This window comes from Trachurus japonicus, chromosome 8, assembly GCF_045865225.1.
Source record: "Trachurus japonicus isolate A0001 chromosome 8, Traja_1.0".
Classification (NCBI taxonomy): Eukaryota; Metazoa; Chordata; class Actinopteri; order Carangiformes; family Carangidae; genus Trachurus; species Trachurus japonicus.
In genome coordinates, this window is record NC_140914.1 from 9,087,560 (window position 1) to 9,110,995 (window position 23,436).

The 23,436-nt window shown below is 41.1% G+C and overlaps 2 protein-coding genes across 12 annotated transcripts in view; both read right to left on the reverse strand.

Moving 5' to 3' along the window:
- LOC146982592 (C-reactive protein-like) overlaps positions 1-23,436 on the reverse strand; it is a 468,648-nt gene that overhangs the window by 203,298 nt on the left and 241,914 nt on the right. The window lies entirely within an intron of this gene.
- LOC146982597 (RNA binding protein fox-1 homolog 3-like) overlaps positions 8,743-23,436 on the reverse strand; it is a 248,542-nt gene continuing 233,848 nt past the window's right edge. For 8 of the 11 annotated variants that reach the window (XM_085783637.1, XM_085783638.1, XM_085783641.1 and 5 more), the window contains 2 exons: positions 20,426-20,504; positions 17,946-18,030 (listed from right to left, as the gene is read on the reverse strand). In XM_085783637.1, coding sequence (XP_085639763.1) covers positions 17,986-18,030; positions 20,426-20,504 — 124 coding nt within the window. In that variant the 3' untranslated portion in view covers positions 17,946-17,985. Of the gene's footprint in view, positions 10,692-17,945; positions 18,031-20,425; positions 20,505-23,436 lie in introns of those variants that run through there. The other 3 variants (XM_085783645.1, XM_085783646.1, XM_085783643.1) reach the window with 1 other exon arrangement.

Here is a 23,436-nt window from a genome sequence, read left to right on the forward strand (position 1 = left end):
CAGTTCATGGTCTTTGCTGTGATTTTTAGGGATTTGTGTCCCTCCTCTGGACAGATGGTGTAACTACAGCATGTGAGCATCTGTGCACTGAACATGTCTAAACAAAATGCTGCACTTTCCTTTATGTGAGGGAAACATTGATCTGCTCCTGTTGAATTCATGGAAACATGGGCTGTGCAGTTTTCACCTTTTCTCATTCCTCTTTGCGCCTAATGAAGATCACCGCTGGTCCATGACCCAGCTGTCCTCCTTTTTTTCTTTTTTTTTTTTTTTAGAAAGAAGCCACTCACCACTTGTTGTTGTGAGTCCAGAAGAAAACTTCTCAGAGTGATGTAAGTGAAGGCGGCTGCAGATGGCACTTAGCTGTACTGAGCGCTGCGGCGTTAGCAGCAGATGGCGGAGCGTCGTCCTGATGGATGCACTGTCTAAAGCTCCAGACAAGAAACCTGCTGCCCCCCTTCTGAGAAACTGAGAGAGGCTGAGGACGAGAACCTGCAGCTCTCAAATATCCAGACAACACACACAGGGAACAATCTTAGAAACAAACATGTACTGAACTACATGCATGCTCATATACGTAGTCTTTCAACACATACAGAACAAAAGAACAAATTAAAGGGGAACTATGTCCTCTGTTTTGCTAACCCTGGTCCTGGCCATGTGCATTTGTTTACAACGAAGCCAGCGAGAAATCAATCGATGGAGTGGTAGATAATGTTATATATCATATACGGTGTGTATATTTGTGTTGTTTAATCTGTCATAAACAAGATTAAACACAACATAAACACGAGATTACGGGTTACTGGGCATGTTTGCGTTGCGGTGCTGCAGAGACGAGGGCTGGGACACCGGAGCGGCGGCCTGCAAAGTTGTCACACACATAGAAGGCAGAGAGCCTCCATTCTCCCTCGTAACAAGTGAAACCATTTATTAAACCATCTCAATTACTCCAAAGCTGTTTAATTAAAGCAGATAACAGCGGCACGGCCGTTTCGGCTAATGCTGTGTTCAAGGCAGGCTTTTGAAACCGTAAGTTACAGCTTCAAGTCACAACTACGACTTGGTAGCGTTCCAGGTAACCCGTAGCTCGTGTTTTTACCATCCTGTTGTCTGTGAAAGTTCCCTATAACGGCCACTCGTAACTTCCGACCCGTGAACTCGTACCAGATCGAACTGGTATGACTTCACAGGAAGGAAAAACACAAAGTACGAGTTTCCTTGAACGCACCATGAGTTAGCAGCCCCCGCCCTTGTCAGGCATCAATTGGTCCTCGTGCTACGTCACCACATTCACGCGCATCCCTCGGCTGCACACACAGCCCTTCATGCCGTTCTCTCCCCTCATTGGATAACACTTGTATCCCACAAGGAAAATTTTCTCCTCGGCTTACAGCAGAGCAGAGTGACGGAGAGACTCGTGTTTAGGCTGAAATACTTCATGTAAGTGATTGCTGACGGAAAATAGGACTATTTAGGACTTATATTAACAAAAACATTCCACTGATATCTGCTTTAATGTAGAAATGTAACATAGTTAAGCTACAAATTCTGCATAGTTCCTCTTTAAAGTAAAGGTGCAGGTGTGTTTAAAATGACCACATATTGTCTAACCCTGCAGTGTAATGCAGTTGTCTAATAATGAACATTTTTATTCAAATGACTAATGTTTCTCATACAAAATTCAGTACAACTTGCTTCACTGAAAATATGAATACTTATATAAAGATAAACCTTATTTATGTTGCACTTTTACAAAGTGCTTTACAAACAAAAAATTAAAAAATACAATAAATAAAACAAAATACCATAAAGACTTAGACTTAATAATTCTTATATTATGCAATAACTACTTCAAGCCATTTTGAGTTTTTATTTGTTTTCTGTTTCTAAAGTGTCGTCTACCCTAATTAATTTTAACCAGGTAGACAAAATATTAGAAAAAAACTTTCCAAATATTGTTGTACAGTTAAAAAACACAATAATCAAATTCCTCAAAATGATCATACAGTGAATCTTTGTCCTTTAAAACAGTTTTGAGGTTAACGAGGACACTCAGAAAGCACAGGCCCTGTAAACCTGAATCATTGTAAAACAACATTGACAAGCCTCAAACATTTTAACCTTGATCAAGGAGGAATTTATTGTAGGACTTTTGTCTGCATCCACTAACACAATGAACGCACTCATATACGCACATGTACAGGACTGACACAACCTACAGCCACAGCACCCTGAGATTAATTAGTGGGATATAAATAGATGAATAGACGATGGAGGGACCTGTGTTATCAGCTGGTTTAGATTCAGTAGTAATTCGGCTCATGAATCATCTGTGTTAATATTATTTGCTGCCACAGCGACACGAGGGAGTCCTGTACCTACAAAATTGATAGCGCCTACAAATATTTGAGCTGTGTTTGTCTTTGACACCAACAGAGTCACCGTTTTGTCAGCCGCCTCTGCTTCCCCTCTGCTAGATGTGCCGTGACTTGATATATCGGGTCCTTTAGCCCCTGCTTTGGCTCAAATCCAAGGCCCGTTTTTACAGATGGGGTTTTACGTGGGCCATTTTAGCAAAGCACCCTCCCCATAAAGCCAAAGTGTCTCATCGCTTCATAATTATGTGATTATGGTCAATTGCTGTGGTTGGGGTGACAGATTCTATTTGAGCCCAACAGATGCTTTTATCACATTTTAGATCCCCATTTGACCTTAATCAAGCGTTACATGTATGAATAAAACGAGGAGATAATATTTCACTCCTGAGACGGATCAGGTGTCTGAGAGGAGCCGGTGTCACCGAGGAGACGTGAGGAGGCTCCAAACACACACACACACACACACACAGTTTACACCGGTGACTGGTGGTCGAAGCTGAAAACTGGTGCCCGTGGAAGAATAACACAACACCAGTGGAGACAAATAAGACAGAGAGATGGTGCCACCAAGTGGGAAAGAGAGGACATTACAGCTCTTGTGTGGGAAGCAGTGGGTGGGGGGGGGCCTAGTAATAATAATACATTTTATTTGAAAAACACATTTTATGATACGAAGACACATTTACATGATCACAGCAAGAACTAAATAAACATTATAGCACAAAACAACATTTTTAAAAAGGAACCACCAATGATTAAAAAAAAAAAAAATCCAGCCATAACACTAATAGATATGTCATTTTACTATAATATAACTGCCAGGTTGTAAATATCATTTCTTTTTTTTCCAAGATCTTTATCTTTATATCACAACTTTTCCAGTAACGGAATAAAGATGAGTTATTACTGTATGTAAATTTGGAGCAAAACAAATCAGTCGACTCTTGTCCTCTGGAAGGTACTGTAACTGATAAATCATCAAATTATTAAAGGGACTACGAGGAATTTTAGAAAGCGAAGTACACTACATTTCCCATGAGCCTCCGCGCACGCAGTGAAATTCTTGGCCCGGCGCAAGACAGATGAAAGGGAAAACATTTTCCAAGAATGTTTTCATTAATCAATAACGAAAATCGGAGGTTCGAAGACGATCAGATACCGTCGCAGTTCTGACCATAAACGATGCCAACTAGTGATCCGACTGCGTTGTTCCCATGACCCACCGGGCAGCGTCCGGGAAACCGAAACCAGGAAATGCTGGGCGAATCAACCACTAAATAATAATATCAAAATAACGAAGACAAAGACAAAACAATATATTTATCGAAAATGGACCCATTAACAATTGTGTGTAACGTAGATTCATCCACATTAATATGATACTCTTTTATAACCAAAAGTAAACTCCTTGGGGTCTCTTTAACCAAGAAGTAACAACAGTATCAGCCGCTGTGTGCCACTCACGTACTGTACTTCATGTGGTAAATCTGAGAAGAGAGGCTCAGGGCTGAAAAGCATCATAACAAATAGACCAAGTAAGATTGCAGTTTGAAAATCACAGTAATATCTTGTTGGCCTGTGTTGATCGAGCCCAGAGTTAGGGAAGCTAGCTGCAAAATGAGGCGTAAAAAACAGAAAAACCTGATCTTCTTATGTCGCTTCATGCTCCTGCAGCCTCGTGGTTCTTGTGTCAGGTGGTGGAGTGTGAACCTGTATCTCAGTTGTACGTCACTTTGGACAAGAGTGTGTGTGTGTGCGCCAAATAAATTCCCAGTTATGGGCCTTCTGGCTTGCCATCATGTGCCACCGGGTAAATCTTCTTTTACGACTCACCTGGTTTTTCGTTAATAGTCACAGGAGGTCGCACGAGTCCTGCAGCTGCACAGATGCTGGAACAAGTGAAAACTTTGAAACCATATCTGGCTGCTTGTTAACAATTCAGGAGATGTGATGTACGTGTGTGTGTGTGTGTGTGTGTGTGTGTGTGGGGGCCTGGAAGTTGCTCGGTAATAAAAACAATGTGCCTATAGGTGTTGCATCGTGTCTATGTGCAAATCATGAACCAGGTTGAATCATTCAATGTTCACTGAGGAATGTGTTGGTCCACTTGTTCTTTAAGTTTCGATACGCAGTCTGAAGATTTGAACCTAAATGATGAAAGAAAGAACTAGAAGTCAGATTAATTTGGGTTTTCGTTGAGGCCTCGGGCTGATAAACACTTCAAAATTCACAGGAGCATGCAGAGCACATTCTCATCCTGAGACGAAGTGTGCACAGGCGTTGTCTTGGTGCACAGTTTGACGTGGCACAGGAGCGACACAGATACAACACTTGTTTCTGGATTTTCAGTTTTTCTTTTTTGGCTGCGACAAGACAAAAAAAAAATTCCATCTTCCATTGTTTGTAGAGGCTCAAAGGATTAAACAAAGTCAACAGTGATGGAGAGGCAGTGATCTTTTGAAGTATTTACATTTGTGTTTCTTCGCCTCTGCTCCTTCCCCCTGAAGGCGTGCGTCTATATTCTTCCTCTCGCACGCTTCGGGCTCAGAGTTTGTCTTTGCTCCGGTTGGGTAAATGGCGGCCTCGGCGACAGACAGGTGCTCTCCATCTTGTAAAACCCGGAGGGGGTTTGGCATAAGACAAATGGCTGTGTGGGAGCGAGGCCCCGCCCCCTTTCCACCTGGCTCATCTCTTGCGGTTGCGGCGATTGTTGTGTCGTGGGATTTGTAGTCTTACCACGAGGCTCCCAGCTCACAGCAGCTCATCACTCACCACAAAACAGCGCTGAGACACAAGAGGCTGAAGTAGACAAGTTTATTAATGATAATAATGAGGATGATGAGGATGATGATAATATTAATAATTAGTCATAATTATAATAACGTTAATGTCATAATAAATAGAACTCTTCATCTGAAGCACGTAAAGAGAAGCATACAGAAAGAGAAAAAACAAAAACACAAAGTTCAGAGTACAGAGCCAGAGGAGGGGGCAGGGACTTCTAGAGACATTTTTTTAACCTTTCAATATATCCATTTAGTTTTTTAACATTTTTAAACTTTATTTAACTGGAACATTTACAAAAAGGAGAAAGAGATAGATTTTAAAAAATCCTTATAAATAAATTTTGTCATTATTAGAACAAAATACAAGATTTCGGGGAGTCAGAGGATGTTTTTTTTTTGTTTCTTTTTTTCTGTTTTTTTCTTTTATCTTTTTCCCCCCCTGAAAGGACGGCTAGGGGGGGAGGAGGAGGGTGGGGGTGGGGGGTTCGGGGGTAAAGGACGGGTGAGGAGTTTATTATGTACAGAACACCAGGAGTACAAAAGGGGGGCCAGTCGACTCACATACTAGAAGGCGAGGTGGGTGCTGGGATGGCGGGAGGGGAAGGGTGCCATACGGGGGGCAGGGGGTATGTCGGGGGGGGTAGGTAGGGTCAAGGTGAGGGAGGCGGGAGGCGGGGGGACTCTCAGAAGGGGGGACATCCTGCTAGTGTCACAGCTCAAGCAGTTGTGCTCAGGAAGATCAGGACCAGTTCTTTTTTTTTTTTTTTTTTTTAAATATATATATACTCAAGGCATCTGAAGGAAGGAAGGAAGAAAGGAAGGAAGGGAGGGAAGGAGGGTTAACCCTGCTGCCCCCCCCTCTCCTCCCCCACTCCCCTCCCCTCCCGCTCCATCCCACTGCTGAGGAGCAGGCTGGAGTTAGTCTCTGTGGAGGCGGAGCAACTAGCTTCTTCTCTGGGCGCAGAAATAATGATAATAATAATTAAAATAAATAAATAAAAAAAAACAAAGTCGGCGGTCGAGTCAAAACTGTGCGTGGGGGCGAGCAGCAGAGACGAAACAAACCACAGCTGTTTGTGAGAGAGTGAGAGTTACAACGACCTGGAAAAATAGCACCTGAAAATCAAAACATGAATGATTTTCTTAAATCCATACCTGACCACTGATGCTAGCACAGCTACTAACATGGAAGACCAGCCACACTAGTTAGATTAAAGTATATATATATATATATATTTTCATCATGTATTAGAAGACATTGTGTGATGTGAGACAGAAAATAAAGGCAACAAAATCTCAACAGAAGCAAAGGCTCATGGGAGATGTACTTGGATGCTAATAAAAATAAGTGTTAGCATAACTTTACCCCTTCAAAGAAAGCACAGCAACGCAAATACACAATGTGGCTCTACTACTTTTCATTATCACACTATTTCAAATACAACTTTACTTTATTTTTTTCTTGTTATTTTGCCAAAACAAGTGATTCATCTTTTGATTATTGCAGCGTTAATGTGGCCAGCCAAATACTCTAAGGTTAGCGAGCTGCCTGTCTCCAGGGTTCTTTCTTTACATATGCTACAGGACAATTTTATATTGTTAATAAATATTTAAAATAATAAATAACCAAATATTAAAGAGGAAGTTACATATGTGGTTAACTTGGCTAACTACCGCAGATCAAAATGAGCTTCACGCTTTAGTACAATACGTTGCAATGTTGTATTCTGTTCCTTACGCCTCCTCCTCCTCCAACTACTACTACTTTATATAATAACAGTGATAACAGAAACATTGAGATATAAAGTGACTTATTCAGGTACACAAGATACTTGTTTGAAAATCTCAATATTTCAATGTGCACAAACTAAAACAGTGACATCCTAATATCTGACAGTCACGTCTGCATGACTGCGCCACAGAAATGCTACATATTGACCTATAATATAACAGTTTCCTATCATCATCGTCGTCGTCGACTCATTGAGTAAAACACTGCACTGACCTAAGAGTTCGAATCCCATGAAAAGGCTCAAACCATCGTTGGTTATCTGTATAAATGAGCCGCACTTGTGACGACGTGTTCCTTCATTACTGTGAACACTGTGCATGAAAACAGTCCCCAACAACAGATGCACTATTTACTCCTATTAGTTTGACGTGAACTTACACGGGGCCGGCTGTTGGTATTTAAAGATTTACTTCTTCAGCAGGAGCCGACAGAGTGAGGGCAGCGAGCCACAGTGGAGCTGAGGAAAAAGTCAGAATAAACGAACACGTGGCTGCTTTGGGGCTTTTCATGGGATTTGTTGACGAGATGAAAAGAAATAAGAAAAACAACCAAAAAAAACCAAACACCAGTAGCTAAGTAGAACAAGTAGAAAACAGTGGTTTCTTCCAAAAATATGCCTATCACACATGACATCACATGTTTTTTTTTGTTTTGTTTTTTTGTTCTTTTTTTGCAAGTGCATAGATTAACTAGTGGACATCATGTGACCAACCCTTGATGTTAGTAAGCTTTAAAAAAATAAATAATAATAATAAAGCAACTGTGGTTCTTCATTTCCGCCAATTGACTCGACCATCACACGTCGGTTCTGCCTCCAGAGCGGCTCCGCCTCCCCCCCGGGGGCCAAAACACCCAAACTCCAACCTGCTCCTGAGTCTTTCTCTGACCCACCACAAGTCTGCAGTGCTGTAAGTAGGCCAGATGAATCATGTGACTCTCGGAAACAAACTTACAGATATGAAAATGCTAAGCCTGCATATGACCACTGCATGGGAGAACAAATGACTGACTTTATACCCCAATTAGACTTCACAACAGTTAGTTGCCATGATATAGATACTCTTTGTAATATATGAGAAGTTGTCTACAGATGAACAGAGGTCGCGTGGGTAGGAGCCCTGATTCAGAACAAGTTTTTTTTCTTTTTTAAACCTGAAATAAGATGAAGTTAATCAAGAAGTGTGAGGTGAGATTTACTGTACAGGATATTAACAGTACACACTGTAGTTTTTTGTACAGGAAGTCAGGAGCTTAAACCTAGTGTAACCCTCTTTGAACAATTCACACACAAAACCACTGAAACCAAGTGGCGTACCCTGAACTCTCAAACAAAGTTGTGCTTCACCCGAACCTGCCCGCCTCTGATGATAAGAGTTTCTTCTTCAGGGCCGGCAGGTTATTTCCAATATGCAATAAAACGGCCCGCCCACCAGGGTCAGAATGAGAACAGCAGTTCATAAACCGAGGCTGCAGGAAGCCGCGAGCCGGGGCCTCATCAGCGGGGCTCGTTACATTAGCAGAAGAGCGAGCTCTTCTCCAGCAAGTAATGAGCGAATGAAATCTGGGTCACGTCAATACACATCCGGGCTCCGCCGCCATCAACCGAGTCCCGCTGTCTCCTGATCAAAGAGCACTGAGACTGTGTGTTCAAATCATACTTTGGTTCAAGTAAGAAAAGAAAAATCAATATTCATCAACTTTTTTTTATCTGACACCTTGCGCTAATTAGCAAAGTCTTCTTCGCTGCTTCCAATAAAAGGGGCCGAAATTACTGCAGATGCGATTCTTTTTTCCTGAAGTGTCTGTCGGGTAAAAGTAGGATGTGATGTTCTGCTCTGAATAGGAGGATGTGTTGTCTGCAGTGTGTGTGTGTTAATGTGTTATAAATCTATGGCTCGCTGCTAAGGGTGTGTATGTGTGTATGCATTTGTTGTTTTGTGTAGTAAAGGGGGAGTTTTGGGGGGAGATCAGTTCACACTATCACCATCACACTTTCAATCATATAACACATGATCACATGTTACAGTAAATATCAGGGACATATTTAGTTGGAGAGGGGGTGGGGGGAGGGGGTCTGATATCTATGTTCGGGGGCCAGAGGCTTTCCTGCCCACCCCCTCTACTCCCTGACATCACCACAGCCCATATAATAGATATGTATATATATTTATATACAGAAAAAGAATACATACTTATTGGACACCCTAGACATTAAAGTACATTCAAAGAACTGAACCAACATTCTTGTTTAAACACGTTTACAGTGACTCTCCTGATATAAAGAATTAAGGTTTCGCTTCCACCAAATTAAAAACTTTTTTTCCTCTTTAAAAGTTTTCAGTGCTGCAAAAAAAACAAACGAAAAAGGAAACACACAAATAAATATTTTCAGAATACATTGACAAAAAAAGAAATTGACATATTTCAGCCCTCGTTCCTTGTTACCGTTGGATGGGCACTACTGTATTTCTATAATGTTTTATCTAGCGACATAAGTCTATATGCCTCAGGCTTGTGTTTTGGTTATGCACCTGCTGATGTAGTACAATGGGATTATTCGATTATAATTCAATTTGTTACATGGACGTTGATGAGTTATTCTCGGCAGGTGGAAACGTGCATCCTTGGTAGTTGTACGCACCTTTATCACCACGTGGGTCCGATAGTTAGTCCGTCGGTGCAGAGTGACACAAAGGCTTGGGCTCGGAGTCTGGCAGGTGAGTAAAGTCGGCGACTTCTGCACCATTTTTCTCTTAACTAGTCCTCAGTCATTGACCTCTGCTGGGGCGTGGAGAGGGGCAGACCGGGGAGGCTCGGCTTTTGTACCGTCTCACCGTCCCGCCGTGGCTCAACCCCCCCGCTCCCCAACGCTGTAAACCAGTGACGCTGCTGCCCATTGGGGAGGGCGGGGATGCCCAATGGTGCTGCCAGGAGGAAGTGACATCACGACAGTATCCACAGGGGACGCTGCTAACAGTAGGCGCTGCTGGCCAGTGACACCGCAACAAGGAGGAAGGAGCGACATCACTGGCCCGGAAAGAAAGGAAAAAAAAAAAGAAAAAAGAGGAAGGAAGGAAGGAAGTAAGGAAAGGTGGTCGGGGAGGTTGGAAGGAAGAAGGCGGAGCAGTGAGACCAGGAGGCTGACCTTTGACTCCACCCACAGGAAGTACAGTGTAGAAAGTGCTTCTGCCTGGATGCCGAGCGCTCCCTGCCACCTTTCTGTTTATGTTTTTGTTTACACGATCTCGGCGACAGATCAGTGTGCCATAGAGAGAGGAGGGGGGGGGGCTCCTCCCTCCTCCTTCCTGCATACCACAGAATCAGCATCAAGGGCCAACTGTTCATCTCCCTTACCAAAAAACATAAAAACAGATTTGTACATATATACTGCTTTATACACACTTTTTACCATTGTAAATCACAAAAGTATAGAAAAATAAAATGTTTTATAATAACGGGACACTTTTTCTTTCTCGCTCTGTCTTTTTCTTCCCGGCAAAAAGGTGGTCCCTGGTGGAAACTGGCTCACTCCGTCTGTCAAGTTTGTGGCTGGTTTGACACCGCTGCCGCGGCACCACTTTGTACGCCTCCCGTCTTCCCTCGCCAGCCTCAGTAGAGGGACTCCTTCTCGTCGTCTTCTTGTGTTATTTTCTTAAAGCTAGTTCTCCTCTCTTCGTTGTTTTCATCTGTGATGTCCATCAATACTGAGTACAGCTCTTCCTTTTGTATTTACTGGAAACAGGGGAGAAAAGTGGGGAGACTGGTAAATATGCAGAATGTTATGTTTCTGATAGGCATACATAATGAGAGGTGCTGTGAGAAGTAGAAGTCAGTGTGGAGCAGCTCGGTGCAACTTTTAGTTCTCTCTAAACAAGTTTTTTCAGAGCAGGGATCTTGTCACAGAAAATATAAGCTAGGAAGTTGCTCTTTGAAAAACAAGTACAAGTAAACATATGGCATAATGTATGGAATAAACAACACACACTTTTCTTTGAAGTCCTGCACTCTTCCCCCATCTACATCTATACAATGTACACCGTCACAATGAGGAAAAGTTTACAATGTCAGCTTGAAACACATCGACTCCAAGCCGACAGTGAAACAACGTTTAAAAAACTCAGCTGCGAAAAAGTTTTGAGTGCGGAGAGAGAGACAACAGCTTCATTCACTTCACTTCTCATCCTGCTCTCGTAACGTGGCTTTAAAAGGAAGCGGGAGCAGAGGTCTTCCGCCTGCCAGAACTAGTGCTACTGCTCTCCCCAGAATAAAGATCAGAGTGCGCTGTAATCATACAACAAGTGGAGATCGGCAGCTTGGCAGTGCAAAGTGAACAGTCTTGGTGTAATGGGGCTGGATGGAAGTAAGGGGGAGGGAGGAGGGGGGTTGGGGGCAGGCGAGGCAAAGGCAGATGTCCCAGGACCCCCGTCATGACAGATGCTTGCTAATTCAGAGTGATCTTCAGCAGCTCCACGGAGCTCCTGACAAATAAATAAATAAATAAATGAAAGACGACGAGGCTTTAATTTTGAAATGGCTTTGTAGTGCATTATCCCGCCCCCCTTCCCCCCTCCCCCCTCCCATCCTCTCCAACTTCTAATCTAGAGAGAGAAACACTCAACCAAGTGGCAAGCTCAATCAGCATCTCCTCGTATCTATCTCTTCTCATGGAGGAACTGGCCTGAGCTTCGCCGCCTCCTCTATCCATCTACCCTGCATGCGCCTCAGATTTACCGAGCGCTCGCTGGGGACCCGCCATACAAAAATATCCACATGCAGTCTTATGGCTCAACGGGGAGGGAGCACAATAGCGCTGGAGCTACATATAGTCCTCACTGACAGGCAGCCTTGGAACTGGAGGGGCCGGTGCCGACACAAATATATTAATCACCGCGGATGTGAAGGAATCAGGAGAGGAGGGAGAGTTCAGGTCTATTAAACTTGTTTTAACAAACTGAGTGAAAAGAAGTACAGGCGCTATCTTTAGAAATTAAACCATGAGCCTATTAAAAGATCAGTTCACCCAGATTACATAAAAAAGAAAGAAAGAAAGAAAGAAAGAAAGAAAGAAAGAAAGAAAGAAAGAAAGAAAAACACCTGTCTAACTACTCTCGAGCCATGCAGATAGTTTCTGGATTGTGTTGCCCAGGCCACACCGACACAAAACTGTGTCTTTTCTGACTCATTATTAACAATCTGTGATGTTGGAGAGAGTTCACTGCACTGCAACTTCGCAACTTTGGCCTCATTGTACTTTGTTTTCACTTTTTTAACTGACAGTTTTCAATTATGTTTCCATTTTCAGTCCACGAACAGTTACGATAGACATCTTTAGGAAGCAGCTTCGTCAACTCGTATTTCATGGATGTATCCATCTAACTAGCCAGCTAAGCAGTAAAGTGTTGTCCCCATTATTATTCCCAGCAATAAAGCTTTGGTTTTTGATTACTCAGCTACAGTAAATGCCAATAAGCAAGCACAAGAACAAGAATAACTTCAGCTACAGAAGTATAAAAGTCGTCTCCTGCAACCTGACAAAAGAAAATAAACACCTCCTACACCCAAAATAGAAACTATGTCATTGATTTATTGGCTCTGTGTTGAACTCTCATCCTTCATCTTTGAAACTATCTGCATGGCTGGACAGTGTCGGGAGGTGAGAAACACACTGAGGAAAAAGAAAATCAGATTTGGACACAACTTAAAACCCTTGAGTTGACAGCAACAACACCCATGTGTGAAGGCAGACATCGTCTTCTTATAACTGCTTTATTCTGACACTCAAAACAATCAGAGGTTACTTATGTCACATATTGACAACAAAAATAATTCATGAGTAAAGAGGAAAAAAAAGAGATCATAATAGTATACTTTTTTTAAACTATGAAATTAATCCAAAAGAAAATTACTTTACACCTTTCAGACAATATATTCTCATTATAGAAATGACATACAATTCAAGAACAAGTTCAGCTGAATTGAAAATACACAGATAACCCCACTTCATATAGGAATACATATAAAACAGTTACTCAGAATTGCGATATAGTGTGTGTATGTGTATGCGTGTGTATGTATGTGTGTGTGTTTGTGTGTATATACATTTAAATGTATTTACAAGTACGTAACTTTTTTGCTTGGTTTCTTTTTTTGTACAAATCTTTTTAAGGTGGATTAATAAATGCACCTGCCAGCTTATCAGGGCTTCATGAATGCTTGTAGTAAATATAAATGGATAAAGAGTATTTTAGCTGATATGTAAACGTATCTCAATACTACTGTTAATAAGTACGAACAAATTTTTGGATCAAATAGAGGTCTGGTTGCATATTAAGCTGGTTATGGAATACAACATAAGCGAAACGAAACCCAAAAAATATCAAAGTGTCTGTTTTTTGTTTATATATATATATAAATTCACATTGAAATTACTTCAGACGTACTGTTAGCATAATAAAACGGCTCAGACCTCTACAATACTGACTACCAGAGTTATTTACATGTTATGTCTTTAACATTTAAGCCTTGATAAGCTGACACTGACACAGTTAAACAATACTAATCTTAACTTCTTCTGTAAACTGTAGACAAACCCGTGCAGACTGATAGGAGCAATCCCAGATGACCTCACTCACTCTGGTCCCCGTAATAACACGACAGGAAAAAAAGTGTCCTAGTGATGATGATGATGATGATGGTGCGTCTCTTATCTATCCATATGATGAAAAATTTTGGGATAATGTATCATGTGCATCTGCAAACATGCCTTTTTTTTATATGGTTAGTTAAGCTGCTGACCAGCGTTTAATATTTAACATCTGGAAGCACAAGAAACTGCAGATGTGCATAAAACTTGAGGAACTTATGAGGATTTTACAAATATAAAATATACAAGAAATGAGTTAAAACTACTGGTTTTAAGTTTGCCCCATCGGTTCAACCCAGCAGATCTTTTTTTTTTTTTTTAGCTTGAGACCAAAATCTTAATTTGGATAATTAAGTAAAGTTCAAACAAAGTCAAAACTATCTACACAATATCATTCACATTTCTGTGTATAGTATCATTTTAAGCATCATATTAAGAGGCCAATCAACAATTAAAACTTCTATGTAATTATTTTGGTGCTGTTTTTTTGCACATTGATTATTACTCTGTGCTTTGCTTTAGTATCTGAATATTGATTATATGAATATACTTTAGCCATCGTTGACATTAACCTTTATAATGTGATACATTACATGCTGTTAATTAATGAGCACACATTATAAATTGTGCAAAGTATTAGTTTCCCCACTAACTGATATTGAAAGTAGTCATTCACATTAGTTGATGAACGCTTGACAGACGACTTAAATGATTAGCTAAATATATTGTAGGTTTTTTAATTGAGTAATCAGCGGATTAAATTCTACCTTTGTGTTTTGGACTCCGGTATGTTTACTGTAATCTCTGCTCGTGTACATGCTGTTTATATGAATATTAGGTGGTTCAAACATCTGGAACATGCTTAAATGTTCCTTGTATGTTTTTCATCGATCATTGTGACATTTGGATAGTGTCAGTTTACATATTGCATGTTACATTATCATCTTCTGCTGAGGTGAGACCAAATGGGTCAAACTCCTAAAAAGTAAGATGTTGTTCATAATTTGAAATTAAAAAAACACTGGAGCATGTTCAGCTTCTTTGTGTCTCTGTGTGTGTGTGTATCCACTGATATCTGAGGTCAGAGGTCAACTATCCTGATGTTATTACAGGGACCTGGAGTGAAATCACGTTAAACTGTTAGTGTACTGCAAACTACAGTATGTTAGCAAACTGCATTCACAACCTTGTTCTCTCTCGTACGCACACAAACACACATTCTAATGCATATATATATGTAAATAGCACATAGGCACACACACACACACACACATTCAGATCAGAAAACAAAACAAAAAAAAAAGAAAAAATCTATTTCATTCCAGTCTAGCTTACTAATAGTGGTCACTAACTGAACACCCACACACGTACTCTGCTGCAGAGTTTATATGAGAAACTCCTACAAATGCACAAACCACTTCTCCCATTTGAAAATGGTAAAAATAATATTCAAAGTTTGTTCCGACTCATATAAAAAACCCCAAATGGTGCGTACGTACTAGCATAGAAAAGGAAGAACAATGCTTCTTTACCCACATAAAGATTTTTCTTTGACTCATGAGATAATGTGTTAATTAATCTTCTTTTTTTCATTTACAATGTTAACTCTATTTTTCTTTTTTAGCATTTTAACATCTCGACTAAACATAACTAGCTGTATATGATACTTTTATAAATATGTTACATCTCAGAAAGGATCAACAACAACAAAAAAGAGGAAGAAAAAAATAAGAAAGTGCAACAAACAGATTTTTTTTTCTTTTGAGACCACAAACACTTTTGTGAGTACACACAAATTAAATATTATTGGCAATAGCTTTGAGTTGTATTTCCATATAGCTGCACTGAAATCCTGACAGCAAACTGTAGCTACACAGAGATTTTTCTTTTCAATCCACCTCACGTAGCACAAAGTTGTAATAGAAGCCAATGCAGCGGCTGAATGAGGCGAGCACTGCTGCACTCTACACACATTTACACTGCGTCCCCTAACTCCTGGGTGCTTTTATATAATATCTTACTGCACTTTGTGTGTGTATGGAGTGTAAAATGTGTTATACAGTATATGTCTACACACACATGTGTATATACAGTATATATCTATATATATCTATAATACAGAAGCTGTAATAAAGAACAGTACAGTCTGGTTTTATCATCCTTTCTGGCGGGTCTCTGCTTAAACGGAAATCAAACGTCACCTCTTCTACAAAGCCGTGTTGCGAAGAGGACAAACCTGCTGGTTGTGTTAGAAATGAAACTATCCTGCCTGCTGAGAAGTGAACAGCACTGTATTCTAGTTTGAGTTTGAGTTTCGGTTTAGCTTATCCTGAGGTAAAACATCTTTGTGCAATGCTTAAAAAAGAGACCAGTGACTGAAGTAGCAGAGCAGCCCTCTGTCTGTCAGGTTCACCCACCTCAGTGCTGTGTCATTACTGTGTGTGTGTGTGTGTGTGAAACTGTGGAAAATGTCAGGGAGAGTTTATCTGACATGGTGTATTAGTGAAGATATGCAACTGTGTCTTCTGCAAATTTAGTTCATGTGCAACTATTTTGCATTGAAGCGATCACATTTTGAGAAAAACGTAACTTAGTCTATTCCAGATCTGCAACTCAATATTTTCAGTGATTCACGTTTTCACTGTTAAAAAGAGCAAAACCAAAACTAACTAACAACTAAAAAAAAAAAAAAAAACTACTTTCAAATTCATTTACAGTGATGCATAACAGTAAAAAGCTGGAACCAGAAGACTATTTTTCTCATTTCTGACCAAATTATTACTTTTTAAATAAAACTCTCAATATTTTGACTAATCCCACTAATAAAGTAATAAATTGTATTCACAGGCTACTGAGTCTCCACTGAGATTTTAATTTGCCGCTGCACTTTACTGATTTGAATAAAAACCATTTAAAGCGTTTTCTGGTAAAGCCTGATGAGGGAAGTTGTGTTTGACGACAAGATTTACCTCGAAAACGAGTCGACGCACAACTACGAACACAGACACATGGGACAAAACTATATATAATCTTACAATCTTCAAAACATTCAGAGCCACGTTTTTAAAATACATTTCTAGTGTCTTTGAATAGCAATTTAAAAGGACACTTTAAGTAGTAGTTAACTTGTTATTAGGGATCTAATTAACCTACTGTATGTGGATACGCCTGAAGAAAAAAAGAAAAAGATAATACTGTTGATGACATTCGTGCTATCCTGACCTGGGACTGGGACTCTACAGACACTCACGGTGTCTGTGTGAAGTTAAAAAGACTTTGTCTGAGCAATGCTTACAGTAACATTATTTTAAGTGGCTGAGAGCGAACTTGGACCTGTGAAATATTAAAAACACTGCTGCCAACTGAGGAGCATGAGGCAGGAGACAAACCCAGGCTGATGTCCTGCCCCACATTCACTTCTGGCTGTACTTCCACAGCTCTGAAGGTAAAAACCCGGCCAAGTGTCACAACAACGTTTCTCCTCCCCCCAAAAAAATAACAAAACAAAAAAAACATGAGCAGCTCTGCAGAGTAGTTGCATATGAACGTACAGGAATGTGCAGGAGACTGGAGGCTGGAGTATGAGCGTTGTTGTGAGTCCAAGACAGAAACCTGACCTTAGTGACCCTTCTTACTCTGCATGCTGTCATACCACATGTTACAGCTTGTAAAGACTCCACTGCAAGTGCACAACAGTAGGACACTCCAACGTTTAAAGAAAAAATAAAAGCAATCAGAGCAGCGCCGTCTTTGAGCAAAGAACTACCAAGGCATGTTAGTCAGCGTGTGGACTGACTGCTTTATCTCTGCATGTTGAATAGAAGGTTAAAGTTTAGAAAGGTGACCTCGGGTGGAGTCGACCTGATTAGACCTGGTGTGTTTCCTGTTTGTTGTTGTGCATGTGTACATATATATATATATGTATATAGATATTTATAGAATAAAAAAATGCCTCGGTATATTCTCAGTCAGATGACAGCGGCTGCATACACACACCTCTGAGCATGCATCATGCGTGCTGCAGGAGGCTCACATTGGTTATGGTGACACAGCACCCATATACAGCAATCGAGATAATGCACATGTGCATAAAACTTTCCAAAAGAAAACTAAAAGCACAAAATGAATACAAAAACGAGAGCAGACCAATGATGACATCAAAAAGGTTGTTGTAGAAATATCGGCTTGAGAGGGTGTCAGGGGAGGGGCTCAGCGTGGGGACCTGGAAGCTTTTAGTTTGATTTAGCTCCCCACCAAGGACCGCTTGTTTTGTGTTTGTCTCTTTCTTTCTTTTTCTTTTTTTTTTTTTTTTTTAGATTTTTTTTTGTTTGTTTGTTTGTTGGGGGGTAATGTCTCTGTCTTTTCTCTCTTTTTTTCTTTCTTTTAGTAGGGAGTGAAGCGACTGTACCCTCCTCTGTATAGGCTAGCCTGCAACATCAAAGATGAAAAAGTACCAATCAGTATTCAAGTGACAGCTTTAGTCGGTTTCTCCTTCTCCACAAATTTCCTTCCTTTTTCCATGCAAGTTTATTTATAGAATTTTTTTTCGGCACATGGATCACGAGGGTGGGTTTTATTTATTTTTTTGTTATAGTTTGACACGTTAAAGGTCAGAAATTGGTTTTGTCGAACTGATTGCATACAACTGTGGGTGTGTGTTAGGAACAGGGTCATCAGGAGGTAAAGGTGGATTTAGAGCTTAACTGGTGCAGTTGATGGAATTGGTGTAAAATATATATTTTTTTATATAGTAGCAAAGGAGGGAAAAAAGAAGAGCACTTCCTTAAAAAAAAAAATCAGAGGAACACGGGGCCTGGGCTTAAGTATTTTCTTGAATTTAATATATCAAATAATAAATTGGGAAATATTGGGGCTTTGTGCTTTTTCACTTGAGGAAATCCATTCCCTTTCAGGCTGTAACAATATCAGAGATCCAACCAAAGCAGAATGAGTTCAGAGAGGTTTAATCACAGCTCCTTTTCAAGTCTAGCAGAGGTGTCTGCACCTTTCTGGAGGGGCAAACCACCACAGGATATTAGCCCTTAGATTTAGCACCATGCTCGAGATATCTAGGGCAGCCACACACATAAAGCATGCACGTGGGCCTATGCATGCACACCTGCACATGCACGCGCACACACACACACACACACACACACACACACACACACACACACACACACACTGTAGTCACTCCTCTCATCTTTCAGTGCCTCTACTGCAATTAGGAATTCAGGCAAACTCCAAAGGCTAGCGAATGTCTTCAAAGGCTAATTCTGCCTAATTTTGGGGAGCCCTCTCGCTCCTGCGAAAACTTTCATCCATACGAAATGCTTCTCTGTACTGGGAGAGAGTAAAGAAAAAAATCTCCAACCTCAACCTCAGAGGAACTAATTATTGTATAACTTTTAAATGCAGAAATGACTCCACTCTGCTGGAGAGCCATTAATCAAATATGATAAAAGAATTAGGAACCAAACTGGTCTTTTCTCTTTAGCTCGCAAGTTTATTTGAAGTCGGCCTCAGCACAGCTCGTCTCCCAGTAGCCCCGCCATTTGGTCGGCACCACACGAACACACACACACACACACCCAGACACACACGCACACACACCCTCTTGAGTCTGTGTTAGCTCCCTCAGCTCCCAACACACACAACGTTAGCTCTGATATTTTTAGGGGCCAAATCCTGTTTTCTACTTTTCATCAAGAGGACGATTAAAGTGTCAGAGAAATGGAAGGAAATTTGGAGGGAAAAGAAGAAAGAATAAAAAAACATTCAAGCACATTTTTTAATTAAGTAAATGAAGAGGAAAAAAGAAATGCCTTAATTAATGAAAGCTTTTAGCTAGCAGCTGCACCGGGGAACTGTACGCTTTATTTTTTATGTTGTTGAAAAATCGCATGCATGCCGGAATGGTAAATTTTCAGTCATTTCTCAAGCAGAGAGCACGCCTCCGATCAAGCTTGTGGGCAGGAGGGGAGGGCGAGGCAACTCCCTCCCTCCCTCCGTCTGCTCTCTCTTTTATGTCCCACGGCACACTGCTGCATGCGTTTGATGGTCCTTAATCTCTAGGTTTGGTCTGTGAGCTCGATCCCATCCCCTCCTCATCATCAACATCATCATCATAATAAAACAAAACCAAAGAGGAACTCTCTCTGTTTTAAAAAAAAGATTTGTCTTATTTTATTTATCACCACATTTCATCTTTGATGTTACAGTAGCTGCAAAAGCTAGCTAAAAACAGACATTAACAATTCAACTTCATCCCTTTAAGTTTGGTTTGGCTGAATGAGGGAAAAAAAAGAAAAGAAAAAAGGATGATCCAACTCGCTTGGTGGCGAGCTGAGTGATGGAGGATGAACAGAAAAGCTGGGAAATGTAGTAAGATCAGATGCAAAGTTTTGTGTTAAAAAAGAAAAGGAAAAAGAAAAAACACTGCAGTGATCACTCATTCTCATTTCAGGAGGAACTTGTGTCAAATCAATATTGCATGAGGAGAGCTTGCGTGGCATAACATTAGTTTGTTGCGCTAAATGTCTGACAAATTTCCACATGCCGGGGTTTTAAAAGTACGGCTCAGCTCCACTAGGGTGCGCCAGAGAGCATGACCAAAAAAGAACAAAACAAAACAAAAAAAACCCTAAATCAATTAATGAATAAATACACAAATAAAAACCAGTGGCCGGTGCGGTCTCTGGTCTTTATTTTGGAGTGTGAGCTGTGTATGTGAGTCTGTGTGTGTATGTGTGTGTGTGTGCTAGCTCGTGTCGTGACGTGTGCACACAGAAAAGAGGCGGCGGCGGCGGTCTCACACACTTACCATAGTCCCCACACTGTATGTGGCAGCAGGGCCAATCGTGTGGTGGTAGGGGTCTGCTGTTGCATAGACTCTGCCATAGCTGCACAACGGGAGGCACAGAGAACACGGTCATTGATCTATCATTGACGAGGAGAGCAGAACATTTATGCATGCTTGTTTAATGCTCAACCCCTCAAGTCGACTCTTTCAAGTCTCTAACACAATCAGTTATTTCCCTCCTCAGCCTCCTGGGCTTCCTACATTATACAAGGTGGTTCAAAAAGGGAGAGTTCAAAGGTTGGCGAATTATACTTGTCTTTTCTTTGTCATCTTGATTAGGAGGATGGAATGGGTAATGAGCACAGAGAGAGGGAGATGTGGAGGAGAGAAAATGCAGAGGAGGAAACACAGTTGGTGCTGGAGGGCTTGGTCTCTCACCCTGTTCTTGTTTACCCAGGCTGCACACTGGGCTCACACCCCTGTCTTTTCATTGTTACTGGTTTGGAACTAATCCTTCCAATTTCCTTCTGAGACAGGACAAGATGTGTCTGCCTTATTTATTTATTTATTCGACTTCACATATTCCTCTATTTGCTTTCCTTTTTTTTTTTTCCTCAATGCTCGCTTGCAAATGAGGGTCTGCACGGAGCAGATAAGGCACACCCAGCCAAGGACTGAGGGCACCAAATCAACCAGGAATAAAAAAGTGGAGAGAGGAAGAAATTCTCCTAAAGGAGACAACAAGAAGACATACGGCGTTCATGGCTTTCGCATGAGCTACATTGAGTTATATAAGATCTAAATATGGCTCGGCCCATTTAAGTCCGGCAGCACCCAAGGTCAGTGAGCAGGACGTGAAATCAGAAAGGCTGTCTCGGCTCCTTGGGGAGGAGGCCGGTGCCATGAGATGGTCAGGGGAAGTCTCCGTGGTCCTCTTATCTTCAGTGCGCACCGAAGCCCACAGTCCCTCTAAGGCTAATATATCTACAAAATGACTCTCACCAGAGTGGCACTGCTGACGACCGGCAGGTCAAACCACCCTGTGCAATGTCACAGAGCCTCGACAGAGCTGATTGGAAGCCGGCAGCGTCTCTACAATGTGGCTGGCTCTACACAAGGTCTCTTTGATACATCAGGCTCACTGGTGTGAACTCTGTTTAGTTACTTAAAGGACTTTGGTAATGCAGCCTGTGAGCACTGTGGGCTTTTCAGATAATAAATGTTTCTTTTTTTTTTTACAGGGGTTTCACACGCCTTCCACAATCCTGGTGACCTCTTTTTATGATTGTCTGACTGCTCCACGGTTAAATCTGATAAAGTATTGCCGAGACAATACCGACAAACCCCTATTGATCCAACGGGCCTGACCGCTTATTCAAAAGGAAACAAACAGACAAAGCAAAACAAACAACTTGGGGGCGAATTACATTAAATCTCAGGGAAAAGTATAGGCAAGAGAAACAGGAATTAAATCACTCCAAGAGAGAGAGAGGGAGAGAGAGAGAGGGAGAAAAAAAAAAGCTGCTGTCCAATTTCTGCTCTTGCCGAGCACGGCTGCTCATAATTCGAGCTGCGGCGAGGCCTGATAAATCTTACATTATCGATATGATCTTCAGGCTCTCAGGCAGGGTGTACGTTATCACAAGTGACATGCTCAATCCTTCCCAGATTAGATTCCCAAACCAGCCCACATCCAGGCTGACAACGGCTTTCAGGGGCCCGAAATGAATCAGCGACGCCTCCTCAAACAGAGCACACCTGAACCGGAGTGACATCACTCAGAAGTGATAGAGTTCTTGCCGGTCCATCTCTCTCCCTCCCTCCCTCTCTCCGTCTGCCTACCTCGCTTCCACAGACCTCAGGCCATTCATAAATACTGCAGTGATATACCCACTCTCCCATCACAAGCAGAGAGTCACGACATATATCACTTGCTTTTCTCATTGAGTCCAACAAGGTTAGTCTTTTTTGTGTTCTTTAGCTCCCAGCTAAGAAGAATGCGGCAGTTTGCCTAATAGATAAGATATCTCATGAAGAAAAACCCCCAAGAAACCAAAAATAACCCACATTGAATATTATAAAATGCTGGCGGAGCAGTCGCTCATTCATCACGTACAGTCTCCATCTATGTTTGGTCTGTGCAGATTTTCTGCTTTTAGTCGGGAAAATACTGTAATTATTTAAAGTGCAAATCCCTCCTCCTCCATGCTTTTAGATATTAATCTGAGGCGTTCACTGACTCCGCATTTCAGTCAGTAATTTGCTCTATTTGACAGCCTGCAAGGATCAACTTGTTGCTTTAAATAAAACGTTCAACATTAACAAAGACAGCTTGTCGAACACAATATAGACGTGTGGGTGTCCGTCATTTTACTCTCAACTCTTGTGTGTTTTCATCAGATGTATATTTATTCCTGCTGTTGACGGGAGGGAGTCGGTCTCTGTCTGTTCTCTCTGTGACTTCCTCCATGATCTCCTGAGCTTTTATGCAAAGTAGTAGCTTAAGAAAATGGCTCTTTTTTATGATGATTTGATTTAAAATGTTTGCATTGCATTGGAGCTGTGACAGAAATCTTGATGTGAAACCACATTGTCCACTCAAGTGTTTTTTTTTGTTCAGGACTTTAAGACCAGAGTGGTTACATAACAATTCATATATTGATTTCTGATATTACTAATGACTTATAAAAAATTTGAAGCATACAACACTTTCGACTCTGATTTGAGTCTTTCTCAGTCAGTGTTTCTTTTTTTTGTGCCTTCAAACTTTGCAGGTGAACTGCAGACTGTCTGGTTTAACTTAGAGATGATGTCATCGCATTAGTTGATCCACAAGAGAAATATAATGTTAGTGTTGTTTGTGGTTTTATCTCATTTCCATAGGTTTGTTCCACACAACACTGTAGGACTGACACAGAGAGTGTGTTATTATTCATATGAGGCTTTTGCCATTTTTTTCTACTTATTTTTATTTATTCATTTTACATTTTCCAAGAGTTTACTGCAGTGCTGCACTGAGGACACTTTGGAGA